General features: G+C 30.7%; 1 protein-coding gene across 1 annotated transcript; it reads left to right on the top strand.

Moving 5' to 3' along the window:
• Nucleotides 1–38: 38 nt before the first annotated feature.
• On the top strand, nucleotides 39–20,689 carry LOC124355174 (modifier of protein aggregation 4). Its single transcript, XM_046806176.1, has 3 exons — nucleotides 39–197; nucleotides 18,572–18,695; nucleotides 20,365–20,689. The coding sequence occupies exons 1-3, from the start codon at nucleotides 191–193 to the stop codon at nucleotides 20,426–20,428; spliced, it is 195 nt and encodes a 64-aa protein (XP_046662132.1). The 5' UTR covers nucleotides 39–190; the 3' UTR covers nucleotides 20,429–20,689.
• Nucleotides 20,690–20,982: the final 293 nt, after the last annotated feature.

Raw genomic sequence — 20,982 nt, forward strand, 5'->3', positions numbered from 1 at the left:
AGAATTCTTTTTTTTAACTTACTCTTTTTGTTGACTGTTGACTATTCGTCATCGGGAACGAAAGAGAAGAGAAGAGAAGAGAAGGTAGGGGGAGAGTCTGTTTGGCAGAAATTTTTGTGAAAGCAATTCAGTAGCCAAGAAGTTTTCTGGAAAATTTGCTTGCTAGTCGGAGATCAAGTTACAATCCAAAATGACACGTAAGTTTCTTTTGTTTAAAATAATATATAATCCATTTAGCCTAAGTAGTTATATACTTCTTAAGAAGTATTTAAACATTTAACACATATTTAATCTGATCTCAAATTTATTTAGTAAATCAAGCAAGATAGGCCTATTAGTTTTCAATCAAGTTGTATCACATAATGCTGATTTTGTTCTGAGATTTAGCCAACATTGCACACTATGAGCATTTTCTAGATTTGGGTTAGTGTTCTCTAACTCATGGCTTTTATTTACAATTTTGTTTGTTATCAGTAATCATTGTTTTGCTATAACTTTTTTGGCACCAATTTAATTTATTTGTTTTAAATAGTATAGCCAATAAGAACTATTGAACTGTTTCGAGTCTAAGGCAATTTATTTGTAAAATTATAGTTTTGCTGTTATTAGTTGTTTTTGGTAGGCCTAAGTTTATGGATGCTTTATATTCTTTGATAAAACTAGAGTATTAATAACCTATGTTATATTAACACATTGAGTGCATCAAGAAGGAAATTCTGGATTCTGAACTGCCAAATCAGTGCTGCTCACAGGATTCCTTGTGCTTATGCCCACATACAACTATTTCATTAGTCGCCAACTAGCATTACTTGGGGAACGTTTTGTGATCTGTAGCATTGTGTACTGACTACAACCTCTCTTGTGTGCAGTCAGTTTCTGGTTCGTGCCTTTTGTTGTGCCGCCATGCTTTTGTGTTGTGTTGACTACTTTTGGGTGTTAGGGTATTGTAAAAAGTGAATTATATTTATTTATAGTTGTACAATTATTGCTGCTTCAGTGACTAGAAATAAAATTGTTGTTCTAAACCAAAGTGACAGTGATCCTGAATGAAGTGACGATGGTGATTATGAACTGAATGGGGAAGAAAGTGATCATTAGGATGACATGTTAACCATCACAATCCTCCGTCTGCTTCTTCTACACAGGATTTTCACTGCGTAGAATTCATAAGGGAAAATAGGTTTTAAAAAGTACTGTTACCAGGTGACAACTAGCCAATCGATTGGTTTAACCTACTTCTCTGATATATATATATTTTTTTTTAAGTATTGTTGGAGAAACAAACAAATAAGGTTTTCAAATATTTTTAAAACCAACATTAACTGAAAATTCAAGAATAGGCTTAAATAAGTGGCAAGGTGTTGAATTACCAGAACTTAAAAGTTTTCATAGTTATTTTGCTTCACATAGGAACAATAAGAATCAGCCACTACCAGGACTACTGCAAAACATCCAGATTATTTGATCTAGTACTTTGCGAGAACAAATAAGCAGAGACAGATTTTTATTTATTTTGAGATGCAGGCCTACACTCTTGCAAGAACGTGATCGCTCTGAAACAGAGGACAGGCTAAAGGAATTTGGTTGATATGTATATATATACACACACACACACACACACACACACACACACACACACACACACATATATATATATATATATATATATATATATATACACACACACACACACACACACACACACACATATATATATATATATATATACACATATATATATTGCTCATGTAAGAGACTTTCACTTGACAATGGATTAGTACTGTGGAGAGGCCATTTAATATTGTGTTTATGCAGTACATAAGGGGAAAAAATCATAAATATGCCATCAAATTGTACTCCCTCTTTGAGCCTCAGGGATTAGTTGTTTGATTTGCTGCATACTCTGGGAGCCAGATTTTGGAAGCAAAGATCACACTACCAAAGTTGTTATGCATCTGATAAGAGGTAAACTGTTTGTAGGACACACTTTATACGTGGAGAATTATTATAATAATTTTTCTTTTGCCTCCTAACTGCAGTCCAACAAAACGTACTGCACTGGCACCCTCAAACTGAATAGAAAGCACATTTCAGATGATGTCAAAAAGGCAGAACTGATCAAAATCTTTATACTTTGGGTTTTCTAAGTTGATTGTTGATATTTCTTTCATAAATACCATATACAACTGAACTGTTATTATGTAAGCATCTTGAGTACTTACTTTGATGATTTTGTTGTAATGTTATTGACTAGCCTTGATAGAGATAGGCTACACTGTTAATGATGTGTGGCTATGTTGACCATGTCAGGTTATATTGCGAAAGAAAGAATTTGTTTGGTGATACATTTTCTGAAAGTAATCCAATAGTCAATTCAGCAGTACTTAAAAAATCAGTTCAACGTTTTGAATTGACAGGCAATGTAAAAAACCCATTTGAAAACTGGAAGACCAAAAAGTAGTGTACAAGCCGGTGTGCCAGTAGCCTTTGCCACAATAGTCACTGAGTCATTGTGCTGAGTTTTGTTGTTGTGTGCTATCATTACTTAGCGATTTTTGTGATGGCTGATAAATTCGAGCAAAGAGCTTACTCAAGTTTTGCTTTAAACTTAAGAAATTACCAATGGAAACTTTTGCAATGCTTCAATAAGCTTTTTTGAAGAACATTTACTGAGTAGAACACATATTTTTGAGTGGTGTGTTCGTTTCAAGGCCGGCAAAACTTCAATTGAAGATAATCATCATTCAGGACGACCTGCCTAGAGCAAAGCAGATGAAATTGTTGGAAAAATTCGGCATCTCATTCATAAGATGTCAGGCAATAAATGACATATAGTAGATTTGTATTGTCCTTTGATGCATTTGAGGGAAAATGTGCATTGAAAAAGGTCTGATTTGTGGGAAAACAAAAACTGGCTGTTGCATCACAACAACGAACCAGCTCACGCTTCCATGAAAACAACAATTTTTGGCCAAAATTAATATAGCTACTGTGATGGCTACCGTTCAACATCACCACCTATTCGCCAGATTTAGTCCCTTGTGACTTTTCTCTCTTCCCAAAAATGAAAATGCAAATGAAAGATTAGCGTTTTGACAGTATTGAAGACGTACAAAAAGAATACACAAAGTTCTTCACATCTTTCTGGAAAAGCTGTTGAACATTTCCAGTCATGGAAAAAACACTGGGTTTGTTGTATCAACTCAAATGGAGCTTACTTTGAAGGGGATAACAACGAATAATAGCCCAGGTAAGAAACAAAAATTACCAGACCTAGTCCAGGAATTTTCCGATACCACCTCGTATAAAAACATAAAGTTGTAAGCCTTACAAAATACAATTATTACAAAAACTACAAGAAGATGATTTTGATAGAAGAGTGGAATTTTGTAAACTTATATAAGTCATTTGTTTGTCATTACATTAGTTTATTTAATATACGTAGTTGATGAACGCAATATTTATGATCTGTAAATGACTAGAAAATAAACACAATTGTATCGATTGTATAGAAATTTGTATAAAAATTTTTTCAAATGAATTTTAAGCTGGGATTTTTATGAATAAAGAATATGATGATAATTCCAGTAATGATGAAAACGATGGGAAGGATAAAGACAGTGTCAGCTAGCATTGGCACCGTGACACAGCATGAATTATCATTATTGTATCATCATTATTGTGTTAATGTAGTATTATGCTGTGCATCCTAGATTGCTTATGTATGTGTCTTTTACACTACTAAAAACTTCTAAAGGTACATGCGTATGCATTATTGAACTGTCAATTGAACCACTAGCCTGTTATGCCTTTTTTAATTGTCTATGTTAATACTTATAGACTTAAAGTTTACATAAAGTTTCATTTCTATTTAGGCAGTTTAATGTTTGTGCATTTTATTCCATGGAATTCAACTGAGCGTGTACAAGTACTTGTACATTGGTCATATGGGTAATCATGATGGGAATGAATCAAAATCACAGAAATTATATTGTAAACAAATTTAGCAATATTTTCATATACCAAATTGCTGTCAGAATCTTCAGGTTCTTTTTTTTTCTTCTTGCCAGATTGTAGTTGATAAATTGGGTCCGCATCCCTATTAAGATAGTTCTCAGAATGCCTAAACCTAGAACTATCCAGGACAAATCTAAAATTAATAAAACATCTTATTATTATTACATACTAAGTGAAGCATCAATGAAAATACAAGACTTGCGGTAACAGCTTAAAAAAAACACAATTGGACAAATTAGAAAAAAATAATTTTCTGTTTGTAACGTCCTTGTTAAACTTTTACTATGTGCTTTCGTAATAGTTCCTTAGTTGACTGTCAGTGTAGTGGCAATCAAATAGCACTATTGTGGAGTTGTTAGTAGTTCAAATAAATAACTACATCATTACATTTCAGTGCATAAGTGTATAAGTGTAATGCAGAGACCAATGTGTATTGTCATATAGCTGTCCTGTCATGTAGCAAAGCTGCTGTTTAGAAACTTGTTAATGTTGGTGTATCATAACAAGAACATTTAACATATCTTTCATTGTTTCTGCTTTTCATTTCTGAAATCAATTCTTGAAAAATGAGGTTGATGAACAACTGAATTCACTTTATTGAGCTGGACTCAGGAAGTATCTTTTTAAGAGCCAATCATATAGTGGTTAGGTTTTTTATGTATTAAATAAAAAAAAAATATTTAACTTCATATAACCTCAATTTCTTTCTATGTGCACCTCGCCAGCACAGAGCACTAGCTAGTCGAACTGGCTGTTCCAAAGTATACAGCAGGCACAAATGAGAAAGTTTACTAAACTCAATTAAAATTCTATTTTGTCAAAAATGCATTATTATCAATAATATGAATTCTGTTTTAATAATTTTTTTTTGTAATCAAAAATTGTTTAGCCTACATGTAAAATAGTGTACTTTTTGTAATTCCATAAGTTGAGTGGCAAAGAAAGATATAGCTTTTACATTTATTTATTTCATTTTTTTTACTTATTAAGCTTAATAATTTGGCACCATCTTTGTCAATTTGGGTGCATACCTTTTTACTTAAGCAACAACCTTTTCAATACTGGTAATCATTAAAAAATGTTTTTCCGTCCTATATCAAGCTTCACAACAGTGGATAGCGAAGGTGAATAAACTGGTATGTTTTCACCAGAATACTGAGACATGGTTGCCACCCCCCTTAAACACATGTTTAAATAAATTAGTCAATTGCTGCATCAGAATTTATCTTTCCAAATAATATTAAACATATATCTATTTTTTAACATGTTTGTTAAGAATACTAGAATAATACTGATTAATTTTATATTATTATTAAAATAAAAAAAAAAAAAAAAAAAATTGTATTTTATAAGTTATAATTAATTAAATTTAATAACTACATCATTGCGTTTCAATGCATAAGTATTTTTATAAATACAGTAGGGGGTTTTGCTTTACCAACACTTAAGGCAATTATTATATTGAAGACATATTAATCTGTCCGAGAATATCCATTTATCAATGCTTAAATTTCCCTGCCATATGAACTTGTTGTCCAGTCAAAATCATACTGTGTTTTGGAGTTTAAAAAAAAAAATTGTGTTCATTCAGAAAGATGACTGTTTTACCAAGCCTTAGTTAAAATTTGATGAGCAATTTTTTGTCTTATTATATTTAAATTTTTTTATGTTCCATACATTTAACGCCTTTTTAACTGCCGGCCATTTTTTTTATCGTACCAGTCAAAAATTGCCAGGGGGAAAATCGTGTTGTGCATTCATTTACAAAAAAAATTGCTGTATCTTTTTTATTTTTTCATTTAGATTTGCATTAATTTTTACTTTATTTACTCGTATTTAAATGCTGTTTTTCCAAGTAATAAAAAGAAATTTTAATTTGAAACAAACTCTTTATTTAATTTTAAAAAATTATGTAAATAAAAAATAAATAAAATAATAAAAATTGTGTTTGGCATCTGATAATTTATTTTTTAAAATTATACTAAAATTTTGAGCATGATATCATTATAAAAACTAGAGCAATGCTTAGAACATATACCAAATTTGAAGGGTGCTACCTTGAAACATAGCTGCACTATGAGGATTTTCCCCAAAACTGGTAGGCCTCCTCTAGGCCTACCAGTGGAAGTTGAAGGTAAACTTATCTGTGCCACATCCCCCTCACTATCTAATTAACTCCTCATTATCTGATGGTAAGATTAAAGTCAGGATCGTCATCAGTGTCATCCACATCACTTTGATTGTCATCAATAGCCCTAACACTAATTATCAGAATCGTTCTCGGCATCTGAATATCTGACAAATTCTGAAGGAAATTGTCACTCAGTTCGTCTTGCACTTGTACACCCACATCGATTAGACTGGTTTAATTATTGTTCCCTCACTCACAGGAGAGTTAGATGTAACTCTTTTACTACCATTTTATCCTTGATCAACAAAAGTAAACACTTCAAAAAACTTTCGATAACATTGTAAAACAACAACAATGAACGAAGATTTCAGTAATCTAACCCGATCATCTGGTTTTGACAGCTAGGTTTAGTTCGTCAATTCTAGTCAAAGACGACGAAAAATAGAAATCCAAAGTTCTTCAAATGGCTTCTTTTCATTATCCTTTCCCCTCCTAAACAACCAACAATACCTGAATATTTCGGCATTTGAACATAAACAGTAGCCAGTAACAATAAAAAAAACAGACGTCCGACATATCGGGGACGTTGGGCGTTTTCGGCAACAAAAATGCCGACGTCCGATATGTCGGACGTCGGCAGTAAAAGGGTTGTTAAATGTCTTTTTAATTACATTTTTTTGCTTAATTGCTCTCCAACTACAAGTAATTTTTTCTAACCATGCTACGGTTTAAAACGGGTTTTTAACCATTATAAGCTATTATTATGGTTATGATATGATGCCTAGCAAAAACATAAAAAAAAAAACACAAATCAAGTGGTTTTGTAAAATTATTTTTGTTTTGTTTTTACTTATACAAGAATATACTGGTCCCGTAAACCACCCAAGCCAACCATTGTTAATTTAAGGTGGACCTCCACACGCTTTACAACAGGACCACTCCCTCATAAGTGCACACCGGACCACAAAAAATCTCTAACGTTAGGCACAACATCTATCCTGACTTGATGTCTTGGGTGTGCAGATAGCTCACTTATCAATGTGGCAGTGCTCTAATGCATCATGACCAGGACTTGTAGCATAGGATTAAAAATAATTTTTTTAAGTTTTTTTTTTATTGGTAGGACCAAGATATTGATGAAAGGTAATGTATTAGTCCTTTAACTTTGAAAACTAAACCTGCTATTGTTGACTTTAATTACAGCTGTAATTGAAATAAATAAGCAATTGCATACTTTGTTGAAATATGCATTTTATAATAATTGTATATAAAGTAAACAGAAATCATTGGAGTAGGTCTATGTTTAAAATTCGCTAATGTGAACACTTTAAGATTAATTATTTTCAGATACAGATTAATCTGACACTATTAAGCAGAGTATTCTTTGGCACAAAAAAAACTGTAGTTATTACCAGTGAACCAGTGATTATTAACTAACTTCTTTCTATATGAATAATCAAGACTGTGTACGAAACCAGATTATAAATCAGTTAAAACATGGGAGTGAATAATTGTTGAGATTTCTAACACAACCAAAATAGATTCATACTTTAGTGAATCGTTCAAAGTTAGATAACAATCTTAGTACAACTAGAGTACTTGTTTTATGACTAGTTCTTTGTTATCAGACATACACACCAACCATACCGTACTGTTGACATTCAGTTCGTACCATTTCATACATTGTTGTTTTATGTACTGTTTAACTTTTATTATCAGAGTGGTGAAAATAAAGGGCTACTCAATAAAAAATCTAATATTGTCTCCTTTATATATTTTATTGTAATATAATAAAAAATTCTCTAATATATTATTTGTTACAGTTGTATTTTAATCTGTTAAGGCTAATAATTTTACATGTCTGTAAATAAAATATCTTTCACATTTGTGCTTTCCAGAACTTCAATTCAATCTTTCCAATAGATTAATATGCACCTTAAAATTCAGAAAATATGTAAATTTGAAATTTTTCTTTGTTTGTAGAATTTATGTTTGAGTAGCTGGGTTGAAAAAACTATAAATGTGATTGTTAAATATGTATATTTGTTAAAATAAAGAAAAAAAACTTCAATTTTTATTATGAATTGTTTTACCGCAAAAGATCCTTCCATGTATTTTGTAATTACATACCTTGATTTAAGTAATCTTGTACTGCAATCATACAAATATTTGACAAATGAACATGCTTCCTAAATCTGCCAACCATGTAGTAAAGTTTCCTGTCATAGTAAATAAAATACATGTAATTTCATTAAATATCCCATTTTCTCCAAAAACGTTTTAAGTTCTATATGATGAATCTGCACTTACTACAAATAAAAGTTAATATTACTATACTAATGGTGTATGTTAACAAAAAACAATTTACTAGCACATAAGTAATGGTATATAATAAATTATAATATCAGAGGTAAATATTTTATATATTCATGGAATAAATTATATACAATACTAAAATAATTTCCTTAAAAACTTTTCTCAATTCTTTATTGACTTGTTTTAGGAGAGGTATATAAAAAAAAATAGTAAGCACTCATCAAGTCACTTTTTATAAAAGTAAACTTCAAGATGAGCAGCCATAATTAATTTCATTAATTAATTTAATTTAGAATTTTTACAAAATTATAAGTTTTTTTGGGAATTGCGGTTTTACTTTGTATTATTTTTTAAATTCAATATATATGGGCATAATATTAAATAAAACAGCACTGATGTTAAAGAAATATAAACATGTAAAGAATGAAACCAAAAATAAACTAATACAGTAAAATAACAATTTAGTACTTACTCAACAATAAATAAACTGTTTAGTTAATTGTTATTAACAACTTATTTACATATAGAAGCAGATAAAATTGCAATGCCATCGATTATATGAAGCATGGTTTATAAAAGTAAGTACGTTTTGATATATACTAAAATGAAGTAAACTTTTTTCACAATTTTATTGTTATATCAAAGCGCATATTTAGATCTACTATTTACACAATTTCCATCAATATTAACCTCTTCACGGTTATTAATATTCACGGTCTGATTGAATATTACGTTCATAGTGGTTGCTTAAAATTGGGTTGCTAATGTTATATCACGCAGCATTTTATTGTTCTTGTTTTATTCGGTTGTGTGCTGTAATATTGTACAAAATAGCATTTCTGTGACAACTGCGGGTCTAGTATTTTTTTACTAGATGTCAGTACTTGTTATGAATGTCTGCACCTTGATGAGTTTGCTATAGTCACACAGTGCAGATAATAACCACATGTTACATGTCACCTGTCCTGAAGTATTTATGAATTTTTCTAGTGAAAATTGTATCATAGCAATAGCCGGGTACAAATAGCTGATTGGCTTTGTTTGCGTGATGATGACATGGACACGGATAATGAAAGTTAAAAAAAAAAAAATTAAAAATAACTTTTTTGCATAAAAAGGTATATATATCTAAACTTTTACAAAACTGTCCATGTAAAAAACAGAGAAAAAACATTCAGTCAAACAACATAATTTTAGGTACAAAAATAAAACTGTTTAGGGATTAAGGTACTTATCATAACTAAAAATTACGTTTTGTATACTGACTGCATTTAAGATTGCTACCTGAATTAATAGTGACTTCAGCTCAATCATTTTGACGCTATTGTTGTCATTGCTGTGCTGACTTTCAAGATGCTTCTTCTAATGAAACAACAAATTATAATCACTGGGCACTAAATTGGTGGATTATCAGATTGTTCCTAGCAAAATGCTGTCATGAGATCTGATTAGTTTTGCCACTCAGATAAATCGGTGATTATTGAGGGTCATCCACTCCTTTTGTAATCATGAATATTTTTTAGCCACATTTTAAATCTCTTATCCATTTAAATGCCATTCCATCGCTCAATGTTTTTGTCATTACATATCACAATTCTGGCAGTGAATTTCAACTACTTTCACGCCTTTAGTGCGAAATAACAAATTTACAGCACATGCTTCAATGTCAAAGTAAACCAATTTTTGTGCTCTATGTTATGTAGTGTTGTTAATATTTTGTTTTTCAGTAGTGTTGAACATTAACTCCATTCAAGGTCTCTGCAGATTTCCTCAATTCACCTCTCTCGTTAGGTGAAAGTCTTGTTGTTGTGGTTTATTGTCTATTTCTGGTCTCCTTGCTTTCGCCATACAGTCCAAACCATCCTATAACTTGTTTTTAATCCTGTTTCCGGTGGTGGATACATTTATAGAATTATCTATTGAAATTCTTTATTTATTTCTCATCTCTTTCAAGACCACTTACACTGTGGAAAAGTTTTATTTAATTCTAAATTTTTAGATTTAATCAAGGCTAGTTCTAATATTGTATCAGAAAAATAAATTAAATAAATCTTTGTATTCTAATTTTATGTCACGGTACAATTTTCTGATAATTAACTCTTTTGGTAGTAATATAACTAGTGGTTTTAGTCAGGTTCAGATTAAGCTAATTAATGACGCACATGTTTATCACCTTTTACAAGTGTGAAATGCTTACTTAATACATCTTGTGAAAATTAGTCAACAACATGTCTACTTCATCAGAACTGTAAACTACTGAACAGTATTAGTAAAGTTGACTTGGGAATTTTGGTGAAAGTATCATGTCTCAAATATATTAGCTATGTAGTGGGTAGTTTCAAATAACTTGAGAAATAGAGACCAACTAAATAAATTACCAGTTAAAGATATTGAATCATGCTAAATTAGCTGATGGACAGACTTCAAATATGATCCTTTACTTAACAGTTTTATTAGTTGACAAGTTTGATGATAACATATTAATTTATTGAAGTAAATATCACAAGACATTTAAGAATAGTTGATGACTTTTGATTATTTCATTTATTTAACTGGCATCTAGAATTTCTGTGTAAATGTAGGCTATCTTTAGTAATCTTTTATTATTATTTTATGTAGTTATGTATTCTGACTAGCTAAAAGTAATATTTGGTATAAAAATTGTTTGAATCTTTTAAGTCAATGTCCACTCCAATTAGAATGAACTAAATGGCTAAATTAACTAATGACTAATTTCAAGTAATATTTGGCGTGAAACTTGTTTGAATCTTTAAGACAGCGTCCACTCCATTTAGAATGAAGTTTAATGCTTTGGCTATCAAGAGCACTACCAAGGGCACAGAGTCATATATATTGGAAGTGTCACTACTCACTTTTACTGTGACCCTTGGTAGTGAATGTGTTATACAGGGTGAGGCAGACCAGCCATCCAGAATGTATAGTGGCTGAATCGAAAAACCTATCTTCTTTTTTTTACAATAACTCCCCTATTTCAACTCTATGAGATTTGGGAGAGTAATAATAATAATAATTATTATTATAGTATTATTGTAAGTAACAAACATATGTAAGAATAACCAAATTAAAAATCTAATAATGAAAGGAGTATCAAAGATTCACTTACAAGGTTGAACCAGTAGATATACAAAATATTAGTGATAAGAAATTTATAGAAAACTTAGAATAATTTCTAATACAAATATTCTTGTATAATATTGATAAACAGCCTATTTACTATGTATGTTAATTTAAAAAATCATAAGTATAATGTCTATCACCATTCAGTACAACTCTCAATACAAAATAATGAATAATGAATAAAGAATATTCTGATTCTGAACTTGAACAGTGATGGGTATCTTGAATGTAAAACAGGTAAGTATGAAACTAAAATGGTGAGCCATCATAATGAGACTTTATATTTGATATAACAAGACATTATAATAAAATCATTTAAAATTATCGCTATTTAAAAGATTTTGCAACAACAAAAAATCTGTGTTTTTTTGGTGTAATATATTGAATTACATACAAGTAACTATGAACAATATGTTTATTGATAGCCAGTGTTGAGACTGAAGAGAGAACAAATGAAATGTTTCAAAGTGATATTAATTAGTTGTGAAAAATGAGCTTATAGGCTAAGCATTGGCCAAATTTCAAAGAACTGGAAATTTTCATTTCTGTCCGGCTGTCTGCATATCTTGAGAACAATTTGATCTATAGACTTGAAATTTTGCATGAAGCTTTAATGAGGCATCGCCAAATTCAATGATGTTGCCTGCCACTCTTTGGGGTTTTACTGAGCATTAGTGAACATTTTTTACATCGGTCTTATAGGTAACCATGGTGGCAAAGAGAAAATCAGAGAATAAATAAATTTGTAAACAAACTGAGTATGATCATATGACATAGTAACATCTGTAACCTACCCATCAGAATGAAATAAGCTTTAAACTTGAAGTTTTGCATACAACCTCAGCAAAACCTGTTATTCAATATGATGTGGCATACTCGAACCTTGTATATTATTGAAGTAAACAACTGGATTTCTCTGATCATAATAAACATAAAAATGTGTGATTTTTATTAAAACCTCTATATATGTAACAATGATATACTATTACAGTATTGGAAGAAGTTTAAAAAAAATCTAAGTAGAGAAACATAACTGAAAAGTGATGAATTGATAACCAGTTACTTGTATGTAGTAGAATAGGGACTAGTAGTTGTCTGTTCTCTCTCAAGGTTATAGTTATTCAACACTGAAAAACTTGACGTAACTTTCCTTATTTGAGGATGAGCAGAGTCTGAATATTTCCTCTTCTTGCTTATCTATCCTGTTTTCAACTGTAGTATATTTTAATACAAATCGTGTATACTGTTAGGCATTCTCTATCAGAAGTTAGCTTCTTGCTTTTCTGTGACAAAATAAAAAAACCTTTTATTGGGGATAAACTCAGATTCTATAAGAATTGTGTCGACTGACATGATTTGCAGGAGCTTTTTCTTTGTAATTCATTTATGGAAAGTTTTATAATTTACCATTAAAAATAGCTTTGGGTTAAATTTCTTATAATGCTTTATTAAAAAATCTGCAACTCTGATTAACAATATTCGTAGTGCTTCACGAGAAGATCAGAGTCAAACCATGATTGCAGGATTGTTAAAGTGTATTTGTAATCTGAGATTTGAGTATATAAAAGCACACTGTAAACGATATACAGTGTTGAATCTTAATAAACAACCATCACAAAAATAAAACTTGAAATTTTATTAGAGATGTAGCCTCGAAAAGTGTTTGATAAATATGTATATAATTATAAACCTTTTTAAACTTTTTATTTTCCCAGAATTCGAAATGTACATAGTATGAAAATAAAAAGTTTAAAAAGTGTTAAAAGGTTTATAATTATATACATATTGAAATTTTAGTTATTAATTTAAAATCTGCAAAATATTTTGGAAGTGATTTTGGTATAGTGGTCTTACTTGTACTCATATTATAGAAATTTGTGATGATACCTGAGAGAAAAAATGTTATACTTAGGTGTCTATGAGTATGTATAACCTTGTAAAACAGTTCACAATTATTTCAAAATGTTACATGGATGTAGGCACATGCAAGCCAATACACTATTAAACACACAGAACTTTGTATGAAGAGGTGGAAAGGAATTTATTTACTATGTTGCAATATTAATAAAATCCAAATGTTATTAATTTGTATAAGTAATTTCTAGACTATATTAATGAAACATAATAATTTAATAACATTAAACAACATTTTAAAATTATTTAGATTATCACTTAATAAGAAATAATGTTCGGTTAAACTCTATAGAGGGAATGAAGTACATTTTACATCTTGACATTAATTGGAAATTATTAATAATAGTGATTAAAATAAATAAGAATGAAATTAATGAGACATTGTAAGCTTCTGAGTGATTCATAGTTTATTATTTAATTAGGTACCTAGTGTTTTATTCTGAGATAATTTATGTGAATTAATGTAACATTAATGTGATATGAGCTGATACAGTTCTAATTTTTGTCTCTTGCCACTGTAATTAGTGAATACTGAACTGTTGAACTGTTTGTCTAAGACAATCACAGCAATAAGGGAGCTAACTAATAAGATGCTCAACACCAAATTGCCACTAATTGTTCTGTGTGCCGGACACAGACAGAGCACAGTGTTGTGTCATGTCGTGTCGGCAAGTGGGAAGTATCAGATTGCCACAATGGCCAACATCCTTTATGTTGTCCTCTGACGCACTGCAACTGGACCGAACTGGTTTGATGCCCCCTAAATTTATAGTTGGGCTGTTGAACTCTGTCATGATGTCACCTCAGGTTAAACCGGAAACAGGGTGTATTACTCTTAATGGCTTTAACTCTTATCTGTACAAATTCTTGTATTCTAAATAACAGAATACCTATTTGTTGAGAATTTTTTTGTTAAAAAGAATTAATTTTCAGAAAATTTAAATTTACATTGTTGGCCCTCTTAGTTAATATCTACCTCTTTCCCAATCCTAATAAATTCAGTCAGTTATGGGTCCTCCACAAAGTGGACAGGATGTATATTATAAATTTACTTTATGATTTTAAGATATTCAGCCGAATCTGTGCCACTAGTGCCCCCGTCAGCTCGCCTGCTAAATATTTCAGTAGTAATAGGTGAGTACCAATATTTTGTATATCAACATTGTTGCTACTCCACAAACTAAACACTTGGCGTTTTTCAACTACTTCAAACTACAACAATAAATAATGAAATGACATAAAAGACAACACTGTTTTTGTTAAAATAAAATCGGTTTGAAAATGTTGGTAAATTAAATATTGCTTTTATGTTTCATATATATGAAAACTAAGAAGTTGGACAGAAATTGTGCAATTTTACAAGTGGGCCACTGGTAGATATCAATACCGGCAGGCGTATACCACATCTATCGAAGAATAAAATATTATTTTAATTAATATTATGTTATTTGTACATATTTTATACAACTTTTTGATATTATGGACTTCGAAAATTTATTTATACTATAAAACAATAAATCTAAACCAAGATTACACAGTTTCATTCACAAAACCTCTGTCTACTGTTTTAACACATTCATGACCATGTGTACTCTATTTTTACGCGATCTTTCACAACTGCTGTTGTGTACCTGTTAGGGTACACACCGGGTTTTTGTAAAGTTCGTTGTACACCCAATGGTGTACACGTTACTATGCATTTCGTTTTTGCGTTTTTATTGTTTGCCTGTCTTGGTGATTTATTAAATTTGATCCCACGCTTAAATGATACCTCAGACTATCGTGTACCATATCGGGTGCAGGATTGCTTGATTTTTTAGGTATCCCTTGGAGGAAACGGAGAACAATTGAATAAACATAATTCAATTGAAAAATAACAGCAATTAAAGTCTGGTACAAAGCTGACGTCATGAATGTGTTCGTCTAATAGGAACTGTACTCTATCAGTAACGCATGTTGGGATTTTGAAAAGTTAAAAATTACACTATCTATTTACGTTGGTCTAAATTAGTTTGTTAAAAGACCTGATTCCCCATATTTTTCATTTTATAGTTATGTATTAAAGCAACATCATGCCATATTTAATTGTTTTATGATTGCCTAATTAAACAAAGTAGCAATGGACTGTGTCGTAGTCTTATTGAATGGCAAGCCGGAGAAATACAGGGCAATTTGTGTGGGATAATGGAAGGAAGTAGTTATGTGTTGTTGTGAAGTGTGTTCTCCACTCCAGCTGTTTGTTCAATTGTTGGTGTCAATTCTTGTCAACACCTCTGATGTTTTGTCAACACTCCTCTGATCAAAAGTGTTGCTTCGTGTACACAGCATCTATTCAATATAACTTTCATTACTTTTTAATACAAATATTTAACTACTTTAATTTGAACAAGTTATTTTCCTGAAATCGATATAACATAGATATACAGGTTATTTTCCTGTTGGATATTAGAATTATGGGTGTTATTGTGATTTAAATGGGGTTTTTTTACTCTTAAAAGCTATTATGGTCATGATTCAATAATAAATACCTCTTTGATTGAAGTTTGTTTTTGACGATAGAGGGATTGTGAAGAAAACGGGATTTTCCCGATATTTGCCATTGCTAAATCCGTCCTAGGTCGGTGAATTCAGACCGATTGTGATCTGTGTCGTATACGTGTCACAAGCGTATCACAAGGCTTTGGTATAATTTGTTTATTTTAACCAAGATTTTAATTATGTGTTAGGTTAGTTATTCACATGAGGAAGAGATCAGATTGCAGATCTCAGAAACGTAGTATTACAGAGTTTTTGTAGCATTGAACAATGGCAAATGTCCGGAAATATCCGGTTTCTTCAGACAACATGAAATAAACCTAAATCAAGTTACAAAAAAAAATAGTAAAAACAAAAATTCCAAACTAAAGTTTTGGGTCTGGTACACTTATATAAGAAAATCACTGATCCTGTCAACTTCCACCCAAGCCAACCACCATTATTTTAAGGTAGGCCCTCCAACAGGCTTGTACTTTATTTTGACATTTTCAGCCTTTTCTTCTTTCAAGGTCAGTCACTTAACAAGTGATGCTTTTTTAATTCTTTGCATGTTAGTTCATTTTATAAAAATGTATACTGCCTGTTTAGATTTTGAGTTATTCCCAAATTTGTTTGTCATGTGTTGATAAACAAAATACTAAATACATTTACCATTTCATTTATACAATACCAGTATTATTCTAATCTGTTGTGTTCTATTATGTGCAACTTGTTATCAACTGTTTGATAATGAAGCCAGATTACGATTATCTCTAGAATTACCAAGTAGTGTTTCAAGCTATAATTCACTTTAAAGTTCCTACACTTGTGGCAAAATACTTTTATCAAATAAAGGTATTAGATGTATACAGTAAGTTTGAATTTTTTTAACAAGTCCGTTTGTTGAAACAAATCAATGCCAGATGCTGGTTCATATTGTCATGTTTAAAAGATTTGTTTTAGTAAGTGAGGATGTAGTATAGTGTTGACATGTGAATCAAGAGTATAGTGGTGTAGGTACTCAATAGTACACCACAAGTGCTCCAATCACTGAAAAATTTCTTTTGAAAAAATTCTCTTCCCAATGTATTTATTACACTGTCTTCATCCCACTTCATATGATAGTTTTCAAACCAGTGTGATTACCATATTTGGAATTGTTTATCTTTTTGTGAAAGCTTACCCATTTGTTGCTTAATGAAGATATTATATCTAAAGAACAAGGTAGATATTACACAGAAATTGTTATTGTCACACATATTGGAGGCAATAGTAATCCTTTTATCCTCTCAAATTATCCTTTATTAACCCTTGGAATGGTAATGTGTTAGGCCATCACATAATTGGCATCAGCACATTTGCGTACTTTCATGTTATGCAACTTTTGAAGATGTATATATTATCTTGGTAAAATGCATATGCCTGTAAAGAAAATTAATCAAAACTCCTTAATATCTTGGAAGTTAAAGTTTCTTTTATTTTTAGTTTTCTCTATTGATCTTTTATCAGCTGACAGCTACAACAGCTGCTGTACACATTATGTATGTACTTATATTTTAAAAAGTGATTATGTTGGGTTGAGTTCAGTGAATTATTACTTTTGTAATAGTTTATTAATAATTTTTACATTAAGTACATAAATAATATAAAAAATCACTTTGAACACCCTAAAGTGAAAAAAGTCAATAGTTTCATTGGCCCATAGGATCATTATGTAATCCATATGTGTTCTATATTGATAATATGTGATAGGACCCGGTACAGAGCCATGTGGGACATCTCTTTTTTAGTGGTAGTCAATTGGAACGGCAAGATTTAATAACACCAATGACTTTTGAGTTTGAGCTTCACTAACTGAGATCACCCAGAAAATTAATTTTAACCCACTTGTTTCTAATAAAGGGAGTTTGCATAAAGTTTACCTTCAGGATTTTCTTTACAGCAATGCACTTGTCTTCTAGGTACTCAAAAATCTTGCTAAAATCTAAGAAAATGGCTGTGTTAAACAATTTAACAGTTACTGTTCTTAGCTATACCATCCTTAATATATGCTATCAAGCTGATAATAAAAGTGTTGTTAATTTGCCCAGCAAAAATTCATATTCATACTCCACGACTAGGTTTTTCTGTTTGAGGTGGGAGATGAGAGTCCATACGATTTTTCAACAGTTTTTGAAACTACCAGTGATATTGGTTTGTAGTTTACAGTGTATCAATTGAACCCTTTTTTTGGATGAACTTTTGGTCGTTGATTGTAAATTGAAATTGACCCAGTATAAAAGAAAAAATACTTGATTATGAATACCAGGGTGTGGAATGAGCTAGTACGTACTAACATTGAATTTAATAATGATTTTTTAAAAAAATAGCATGTTGACTAGCATTATACTGCAATTCAACTCTTAAGTGCATTAGAAAACAACATTCAATTTTTTGTAACTAGCAGAAACCTTAATTTTACCATCTGAGGTAATGTAATTAATTATATTGTTTTTGAAATGCTGCCAGTTACTTTGACTAACACTTAAAAATATGTTACAGGGGGTAACCAGCGTGAATTGGCAAGAGAAAAGAATCAGAAGAAACAACAAGAGATCAACAAAAAGAAAGCGGCTAATGACAAAAATTCCAATAAAGGAATGACTTTAGAACAGAGAAAACAGAGGTGAGTGTTTTATGGATGGTGTATTTGAATACACACAAAAGTATTTATTATGTGTGGTATGTAGTTTTTGATATGTGGTAATTTTGAAACCAACTAATTAATTTATCAGATAGCATGAAAGTGAGTTCATCAGCTATATGTAAAATGTATTTTTCAGTGTTAAATTATAAGAACAAGTATTAAGTATCAAACAAAATTTGTTTTATATTTATATATTCACTTCCATGTACTACAAATGCCTGAACATTAATATTAAAATCATATTAAAATGAATATCTATCCTTTTTTTAGATTAACCCTTTGAGTGCTGGAGCATCGCTATTTGCGATCCTGCATTATATGCAAGAAATGCCAGAATCGCTGTTAGCGACTTCTGCAGTAATGCTTATATTTTATATAGTATTTATCTAAATCGGCTCAATGACTATACATAGATATTCCAAAGGCTTCAACGTAACTTTTGATGAAGGTTTTGTTGAATTTTGGGTAGATTCTGATTTTTACGGTGGTTGTAAAGAGAGCGCGTCCTAGTCGAGTTTAGAATCGAGAGCGACACGGACGAGCCGTCACATGTTTTGTTTGCGCTGGTGTTTATTTCACAAATTATTGTAAATATTGAAAGTTTTTAAGTTTAAATGGGTTTGTATTGTTAGTATCTTCATATTATTTTGTTTGTTTATGTTGTTCTAGTCTGTGTGTAAGTAGAACAATGACTTGACCGTGAGTTACGGTGATCGTAAGCAGCTAGTACTTTACTAAATACATTTGTATAGTGTTTGTTTTTTGTGTTTGTTCAGTGATTTTTATAAACAATGAGTCGTAAAAACATTGCTGACAATGAGGACCTTTACAGGCATTAGATTCAAGCATTTAGCAGTGTAGACAAGACACAGAGTGTCAGGTTAGGTTAGAAACTTTCTAGTTTTGTAGCGGATCATATTTTCATATTTGTTTTCCAAACTTTAATTATAAGTATAACAAAAAATGTTATATGTCTTTTTGTAAAGAATTAAATGGAGTATAAGATAGCATAACTGAAAATAAAAAAATAAAATATTTCAATAACACTACGTTGTGTCAAAATAAAAAACAAAATGTTTTTGCTCATAAAGTTTTTGTTAATGTTTTTTTTATTGGTATAAAAACGTTAAATTACTAATAAATATATTATATTTATAAAGACAATATATTTATCTACAAAACAAACAAAAACCCAGGCGGCACTCAAAGGGTTAAAGTCAGGTAATTTTTGAATACATCTCATACTTTTGTGTACAAAATCTACAGGAGGGCTTTACTTAATATCTGAACCATAATATTTGTTTTTCTTTATTTATTGCTTTTCCTAGGCTTATAATTGCTCTCAACATAAAATAAACCGTTTCAATCCACTTAGCAAAAAATATAAATTATGTTTTGATGGTCTTTGTGTGTTCTACTTTTTTTAATGTGTAAATACCTTTGTATGCTGTTTATAGACTCCTTTAACTAGGTTTTACATTGGTAATTTCCTCAAATTTATATAATTTTTTCTTTTACAGCATTCTTAAAAATAATATCAGATATACATGTTTTGAAAGGAAATAACAAAATTAATCTAAACTGGAGTGTATTACTCATACAACTATCATATCAACTAACTATTTATGTTTTGTGTGTATTTGTGCAGGGATGCAGACATGATGAGAATGAAGCAGCAGAAAGCAATGCAGAAGGAAGGAACTGTCAGCTAAAACAGAAGTGTTTCAAGTCTCGGTCAAGTCACTCAAAATCATGAACTTTTAGAGCGTTAAATTTTCTACATGCTAGATAGTGCCATTTCTCACTAACTTGGAAATAAAGAGCTGTAAAAAGCTTTGTTTGCACTTTTTTTATTGATTTATTTATCTGGGAAGCTTGACTGCAGTGATCGTGTTGGACTCGTACGCTCTTGTACAGAAATGTTCTTTTGATTATCTGTGTTATTGTCTCTAAATATAATGATTAAATAGAAATGCCAGAAGATATTCTTACCTTGTTGACGTATGTGTGCAAGAAGCTGACACTCTTTTGATAATGATAAAATAATCAAGAAATCTGTTCTAAAGTTGTTATAATTTTATGTATATTAGATTTTAGAAAATTCTTGCTAATACTTAAAAATGAATAAATAATGGTGCATGAGCAATAGACGAGGCACTGTTATTGAACAGTTGACTTGCCTCTCAATTGTGGGTTAGATGGATGAACCGTCTAGATGCATGAACGTTCGATTCCTGGCGTAACAAGTACTTTTTATAATTCAATC

Source organism: Homalodisca vitripennis, chromosome 2 (genome assembly GCF_021130785.1).
Source record: "Homalodisca vitripennis isolate AUS2020 chromosome 2, UT_GWSS_2.1, whole genome shotgun sequence".
NCBI classification, from domain to species: Eukaryota; Metazoa; Arthropoda; class Insecta; order Hemiptera; family Cicadellidae; genus Homalodisca; species Homalodisca vitripennis.